At 38.6% G+C, this 7,812-nt stretch overlaps 1 protein-coding gene across 1 annotated transcript in view; it reads right to left on the bottom strand.

Moving 5' to 3' along the window:
* Positions 1-7,812, bottom strand: part of grk1b (G protein-coupled receptor kinase 1 b) — a 107,558-nt gene that overhangs the window by 22,549 nt on the left and 77,197 nt on the right. Inside the window, exon 4 of the mRNA XM_028799053.2 lies at positions 5,877-6,034. Coding sequence (XP_028654886.1) covers positions 5,877-6,034 — 158 coding nt within the window. The remainder of the gene's footprint in view (positions 1-5,876; positions 6,035-7,812) is intronic.

Below are 7,812 nucleotides of genomic sequence, written 5' to 3'. Positions count from 1 at the left end.
ATGACCATTACGCGTTGAATTTCGAAATGAAACCTGCCTAACTTTTGTAAGTAAGCTGTAAGGAATCAGCCTGCCAAATTTTAGCCTTCCACCTACACGGGAAGTTGGACAATTAGTGATGAGTGAGTCAGTCAGTCAGTGAGTCAGTGAGGGCTTTGCCTTTTATTAATTAGTATAGATTACAAGACAGCAATATAATTTACGAGTAATCAAGTTTTTGTATTGTACTGTGAGGTACCGCTAACACAGAAAAATGTCGGCATTACTCGAGGCACACACCCAGGCCACCCTGACAGTAGATCTGCCCAGAAGTTACAGAGAGATAATTATACTTTAGATATGATTCTACTAACGTGTACCTTTCTTTGTCATTACTATCTGTATAGGAATTTCTTATGTTCAAAGTGAGTAACATTTACAATAACAAAAGCTAATCTAATGTATGTTAATAATTGGAATTATCTCTCTATTATATTGAAAAGTTTTCCATCATGTCTACGTTATACAGCTTTGACCACTCCCCTCCACACCACTCGACCTATCATTACGCCTAGTTCGAACATCCTCTCTGTACCACTCTGTGACTCTCTCAGTGCTAACTCGCCCCTCAACGCAGTCAGTCATAATGGCAAGGCAGAAAAGCAAATTATCTATTCAAGAACGTTGAATTTTACATTGTGATAGAAAAAGAGTGGCAACAGCTGATAAGGAACTTTGAAAAAAAGTTGCTGCATATGATAAAAATCAAGAACAAAGGGTATTGTCCAATAAATGAAAAGAAAAATATCCCAAACAATATGCAAACAGAAATGCAAAAAAGCAACATTTATAGAATGTAAGTTAGTGGATCAAGTAATTCATAATATTGTTTTTGATGAGGCTTAATGTAATTAAATTTTTTATTTACTTTTTATTATGGTTTATTACGTATTACTTTTTTACTTTTACTTTTAGCTATGTTGTATTATTCATTGGTATCCCAAATAGCCAGTTGTAGTGAAATACTCAAGTAACTGATTTTTTACCTATATTAACTAAGGACCAAACTGACTTCCTCCCACACCCTGCATACTCTTCTACAAGGTATCTCATCTCTTTAAATATAATTGTTTTCTCTAACGAAGGGGCACCTCGATGCCCTTCGAGCGGCTCAGAGGTGAAATAGTGGATGCCCACCCCCAGTGATTGGCAAATAACACAAGCAGGGGGCAGAGCCCCCTAGTTTTTTAATAATTTAACATAGCTGCATTATTTTTGCCTGTGCTCTGCTCCTTTAAATCAAGAAGAATGTGTAACAGCATGTTGTTAACTGAAAGAAGGCGAGACATAGTTGTCAAAGTGCCAATTTTCACAGACAATCATTTTGGCAGCAAAGCATACCTAGAAGAAACACTGTGTTAGCTGCATATTAGTTAAACTTGGCATTGTTCTTGTTCCGCTGTTCACAGCAACAACACTTAGACCTGAAGATCATCTCTTCTTAGTCCCATACTACATAGTCTGGTCTTGATCTGCAGCTGATATGGTAGGATCTTAGGTACACGGCAACTGACCCTCTGAGTCTGACATTCCTGTGCTAAGATAACAAGAACATGCTGAATTTGAGAAAGATGTTGATGTTTTTACGTACAATCAGCCTCAATGTCAACCTCAATCTTAACAATAAATTTTATGTTTGCCCCAAACATTTGAGATAAAATTTAGGAAAACACATTGTAAAACGTTACTGCAATAGCATAGACCTAAAAAGTAAAAACAATTTATTTTATTAAGTTTCTGCAAACATTTTTACTTGTGGTTTTTAACAGACTATTCAGGGTAAGTGGGTGGGCTTTGACAAGTATTATTGTTTGATCAGTGAACAGTCATTGCTGAAAGTTGTGACTGCGCATCGGTGGTGGATATGAGTGCATGTACAACTGTCCAGAATTATTGTGTGAAGTAGCTACTTTATTTCAAGAAGCTATGAATTTATCATCAGGACTATGCATCTGAATTGTCTGCTGTAAATATGGCACTCGATGGCTGAATATTTACATCCACTCGACAATACACCATTCAAAACACAGTACCGGCTAAAGGTCACCCTCTCAACATAGATGAGTGCAAATGACAGTTCTCATTTCAAGATGTATTTTATGTTGCATGCAATGTCATTGATGTAAATGAAGAACTAAATAAATATATAAAGAAATAAGAAACAGAAACATATTTCATAGCACATTTCATTATTTTTGCATGCACATCATTGTGTTATTATGTATTTACTAGTGGAACACATAGACTTCTGCACATGTCGACACTAAAACAGGTGAACATTTGAATTAAACCATGCACATGCGTTGTAAATCATTCCCACAATTTTTTTTTCGTTGGTATGCTTCGTTAATCCCTGAGGGGAAATTGTCTCTTGAGCTTTGTAATTTGGTACCAAGGCAGTGGTGGCCAAAAACCAAAATGAGTCTTAAAATATTTTATGAGGACTAGAAAAATATCCGGCACTCAGAGGTATCATAAACATAAAATGGCAATTTTATTTCATTAATTCATTAGCACTTTCAGAGAAGGCTATTTTTGTTTATTTAATTTGTTAGCGTTTTTGTACTGATGTACTTTAAAGATAATATTCACTGTATGCCTCAGGTGCTTTTGTGGTCCACATACAATCAATTTAATACCATATCCTATTTATATACACAGTATCTATGATATATACAGTATATGTTGTTTTGTGCACTGCATGATTACACAGCCGTCAACTTAATAACAAGATTTCCTTGTGATACTAGTAGATTTCTAACCTGATGATTGATGCGTAGCCTGATATCACAAACAATGAAGCACCCCAGTGGACAACTGGCCCGGCACTGGATGTATATAGCCTGACATTATTGGGTGATTCTCCTGCACTGTGAAATCAGTCAGGCTGTTTATTCATTATTTGTGCAGACCTTCATACCATGTGGTAGCTCGGAGGCTAGGGATCTGCGCTAGCAATCGGAAGGTTGCCGGTTCAAATCCTGTAAATGCCAGAAGTGATTCCACTCTGTTGGGCTTCCTTGAGCAATGCAATTTACCTGCAATTTCTCAGTCCTGGGTATGATGTTAATCTGCATCCAGCCCTGCAAGCAGGTTGTACTTGCAGGGAGAACTTGGGGCTTGGTGGCAGAATTGGCACTCCAGCCACTGTAAAAAACTTCACACTGTTCCATTCCATTCAAACTAGTGTAGTGGTGAGGTGTCACCTGTTGCACTACTGTCCTAATTGGTCCTAATTTGGGATCATGAGATGGTTCATCGAGTGGTGGGTGTGGCAACAATTTGTATCAGTTGCATGCTCCCAACCCCTCTCTCATACCAAGTGCTTTGTTCAGCTAAATATCATTTATCTTTTGGTTAATAAAGGAATACTAAAGACTCCACACACAACCTTAATACCCAACACATCTATTTGATTTTCCATTTCAGGACAGGCCATCTTGTCGGTTGGCAGTGTCCAAGATCTCATTGATTTCAAATTATACTTAAATACCTAGCAGTTTTTGTGAAGGATGACATTTAATGTAATTTCTGGAGAGCATGACCCCATTTCAAAAACAATTTTATCATTAACTAGGTGCTCAGTTTGCTTGCCTGCCCCCGGGTTTGGTTTACCAGATATACAATTTAAAGATATTGTAATTTTCATGGGAATTGTTACATATGCATTATTTTCACTTTTACTTTAAAACTTTAGTAAAAACAATATTTGGAATTAACTTTTCTTCAAGATCGCATTGAATTTTGATTCTGTGTTTGGACTTACATCGTGACAGTGCAATGTATAACTGCCTGTGAGTGAATATCATTTCTTTCTCTCTAATAAATAAAACAACTTTCTCGATTGTCCCTGCTCTTTCTTCTTCGCTTTGTCGTTGACGTGTCATCTAGAACATATAAAATTATTGTCCTGATAAAATTTATAAGAGCACAGGAAGTGTTTGAGATAAAAGCATTCACACGACTGAGGTTAGATGACCGTGGTCTTGTTTGAAAATACTTGTAAGTAGGGCGTGACTTGAAAGAATCTCATGTTAAAAGTCTCCGTCTCATGAGACTTCATACCGCACCGTTTTTTGGAATCTTTTAATTCTCGCTGGCAACACACATTAGACGCTACAAGTCTCCGACTTAAAGTTTAAATCCGAACAATATTTTCGAGCTTTTTTTTGCTGTTCCATTATTTCACCGAGTAATAATTTTCCATTTGTTTGCACTAATGTGATCTTTCCTATCCTTTTTTTGAAACTTTGGAATTTTCCTACTTCCATTATCTCTAACCTGCCGTGCATGTGTACCACGCCAACATTTTTGAATTCTTTATGACGTTCTACTTTGTCATCTATTCTTTGTCCTTTATTTCAGTTCCCAGGTGTGGTTAAATCTCTTTCTCGCGGAACGTATAATGCTGCTCACATTGTGAAGTGAGGGCTGAACGCACGCTAAGGAGATGCGGTCACATCCGCTGCTGGCTTGCTGCTGCTGGCGGCGAGCTGAGTGTTCTGCTTGTCACGCTGCAAGTCGATCATTTAAAAGCCTGTACAGCAGCCGTCCTTTTGTCTCACTGCCTTGTCTCGTGGAACGTTAAAGTGTCTCTCACAGGATGTCTCGTCTCCCTCCCAAGATTTTTTTTATAATAGAGATATATTCTTCTAAAGGATTATTGAATGAACTCGGCACAGCTTTCTTAACAATGTTGGACTCTCTCAAACTCTTTCTCTCTGTAATTTATTACTTTATGATTTAAACTAGCTGGTTGGATTCTTTAGGGCTGATCACATTTCCCAATTTCTTCTTTAGAGGTTTCTTTTCGGGATCTTGTTCACGAGTGAGGGAAGAATGGAGCGTGAGATCGACAGGCGGATCGGTGCGGCATCCGCAGTAATGCGGGCGCTGCATCAGTCTGTCGTGGTGAAAAAGGAGCTGAGCCGCAAGGCGAAGCTCTCAATTTACCAGTCGATCTATGTTCCTACCCTCACCTATGGTCATGAACTATGGGTAGTGACCAAAAGAACGAGATCGCGAATACAAGCGGCTGAAATGAGTTTCCTCCGCAGGGTGTCTGGGCTTTCCCTTAAAGATAGGGTGAGAAGCTCAGTCATCCGGGAGGGGCTCAGAGTAGAGCCGCTGCTCCTCCGCATCGAGAGGAGTCAGATGAGGTGGCTCGGGCATCTGATCAGGATGCCTCCTGGACGCCTCCCTGGTGAGGTGTTCCGGGCACGTCCAACCGGGAGGAGGCCCCAGGGAAGACCCAGGACACGTTGGAGGGACTATGTCTCTCGACTGGCCTGGGAACGCCTTGGGATTCTCCCGGAAGAGCTAGAAGAAGTGGCCGGGGAGAGGGAAGTCTGGGCATCTCTGCTCAAGCTGCTGCCCCCGCGACCCGACCTCGGATAAGCGGGAGACAATGGATGGATGGATGGAGGTTTCTTTTAGGTCAGGCTTAGTGTTGTTAAATGTTTACCTAGTGGAGTTTTATGACGTTTTCTGTATGAGTAGAATCTCCATGTGGGTCCTGAGCCTATCTCTAGAAGTTCTGCATTTACCTTACCATCTTATACTCTAAGCAGTGTAATTAAATAATTAAAAATATTCATAAACAACAAAATTAAGAAAGGCAAATCAACATAAATGAAGTATATAAACCAACCAACACTATGGACTAAATGGTCTCTTCTTGTTTGTAACATTTTAATGTTTGTAGACCGCTATCTTTTAAATTGGTCAGCAGAGGCTTCTGCAAATTCTTTAGAAGATCCTCTGTGATGGAATCCAGCATTTGCTTTTTTTAAATTTCCCAGCAGCACATGTATGAAAGCTTCACCCTTCTTTCAAACCTTTATCATCAAGCAGCACATTCTCCGGTTTAAGGTCCCGGTAGATAATCCTGTTCTGGTGAAGATGTTCTAGACCACAGATGATCTGAGCAGTGTAGAAACAAGCTCGCTCCTCATTGAACCCGGGGTTCTTCTCATCCACATTATAGACATGAAACCTGTAAAATAAGTGCAGTCACTCAGCACATGTTGATTGATGAATGCACACACGATGTTGGCTAATTGTGATAAATAAGCAACAGGAGTATGGGAACAGCGCTATATAAACGAAATGTATTATTATTATTATTATTATTATTATTATTAAATGGCCACAATCAGGAGTCAAACAGAATGACCCCTTTTATTAGCTAACTAGAAAGATTACAATATGCACGCTTTAGAGGCAGCTCACGCCCCTTCTACAGCCAAGATGTAATACAGAAACTGGAACTGCCTGTGTTTATATAGACACCAGGACAAATACAGCATTGGGAAATCTTTATTTGGGTTATGTTAAATGTAAAAAAATTAATAGACATCTGCAGGCTAAAAGCTAAAAAAAAAAAAACATAACCAATTCTACAAAGCGTGTGACTAGGATTTCTCAAAAGATAAAGAAGGAGACATGGTTAATGTGTTCATCATGTAGGTAATATTGCCTTTAGAAAGAATTCAGACCCCCTTCACTTTTTTCATATTTTGTTATGCTACAGCCTTACATTAATTGTTTAATTTTTTTCTTACGTCTAGGGGCGCCTCCAGAATCTGTTTAGTGGGGTGGCCAAATAGGGGCAGTGAATATTATAGACTCAGTGTCTACAGCATAGGCAAATTACAAGGTATAACATTTATTAATACAACAGCAGGACTATGTAATAATATTTTATTAAAGAGAGCAGAAATGAGATCATTCATTGGCCTATTAAATACCGATTTGCCAAATTCCAATTTGAAAGTATCACCTGCAGTAGCCTTTATTAATAATTATAATCTGATACTGATACGGGGTATGTTATCTATATAAAATTAAGAGTAAATTATGATTTCACTCTTGCAAAATGTTAATGAACTAGTGTATCTAAAATAAGATTTCACTTTCAATTTATTCCACAGTAAATTACTCAGTAAAAACATATCAGACATTTACACAGGAGTAACTGGAGTATACTAATATAAAATCATAATTTAATATGCATATATTTATGTTCTCTGCATTGCTCCCCGTCAGTCAAATAGTCACCTTTTCTCACATCTTTACTCACTCACCTACTCACACACTCACTCCATGCTGGTAAAAGGGCTCACTACAGGTTTATTCTTCTGTCACTCTGCCCTTTTTCCAAATTATTTCATGACTGAAAGAGATGTTGAAAAGAGCTGATCTATTAGGCTGATGGCTACTGAGTTGGTGCCGTTTCTGAAAGTAAAAGTGTGCACGCTCTGTACACCAATGGATGCACACTTCTTTAAAGCCTGTGGTATATACATAGAGGATGCCCTCTGGACAACAAGGGGGAAACACAGGTCATTGAAGTCTAACAATACTGACTACCCGCTATGTCCACCTTGCCTGGGGCTCTAAATGGGCTTCTACCAGCACTGAGAGGTTGAATATATAATTAATGTTAGATACAGCAAGGCAGCATCTAATTGATGTAATGTTGTTAAACTTAGCTTGCCAATTATTCTAACTGACTAACGTTATCTAGTTAGGTAAATTAACGTTACATTACTTACTGACGTTTCTACACCTTGTTTTGATTCCACCTGAGGTTAATCCAGTTCATTGGATATGATTAGGAAAGACACACACCTGTCTACAGAATGCCTCATAGTCAAACACAAACCAAAATATGAGATCAAAGAAATTATCTGCTGAGCTTAGAGACAGGATTGAGTTGAGGCACAGATCTGGGGAAGGCATCAAAAATTATCTGCAGCATTAAAGGTTCCC

The sequence above is a fragment of the Erpetoichthys calabaricus genome, chromosome 3, assembly GCF_900747795.2.
Source record: "Erpetoichthys calabaricus chromosome 3, fErpCal1.3, whole genome shotgun sequence".
NCBI lineage: Eukaryota > Metazoa > Chordata > Cladistia > Polypteriformes > Polypteridae > Erpetoichthys > Erpetoichthys calabaricus.
This window is presented reverse-complemented; position numbering and strand designations above follow the sequence as displayed.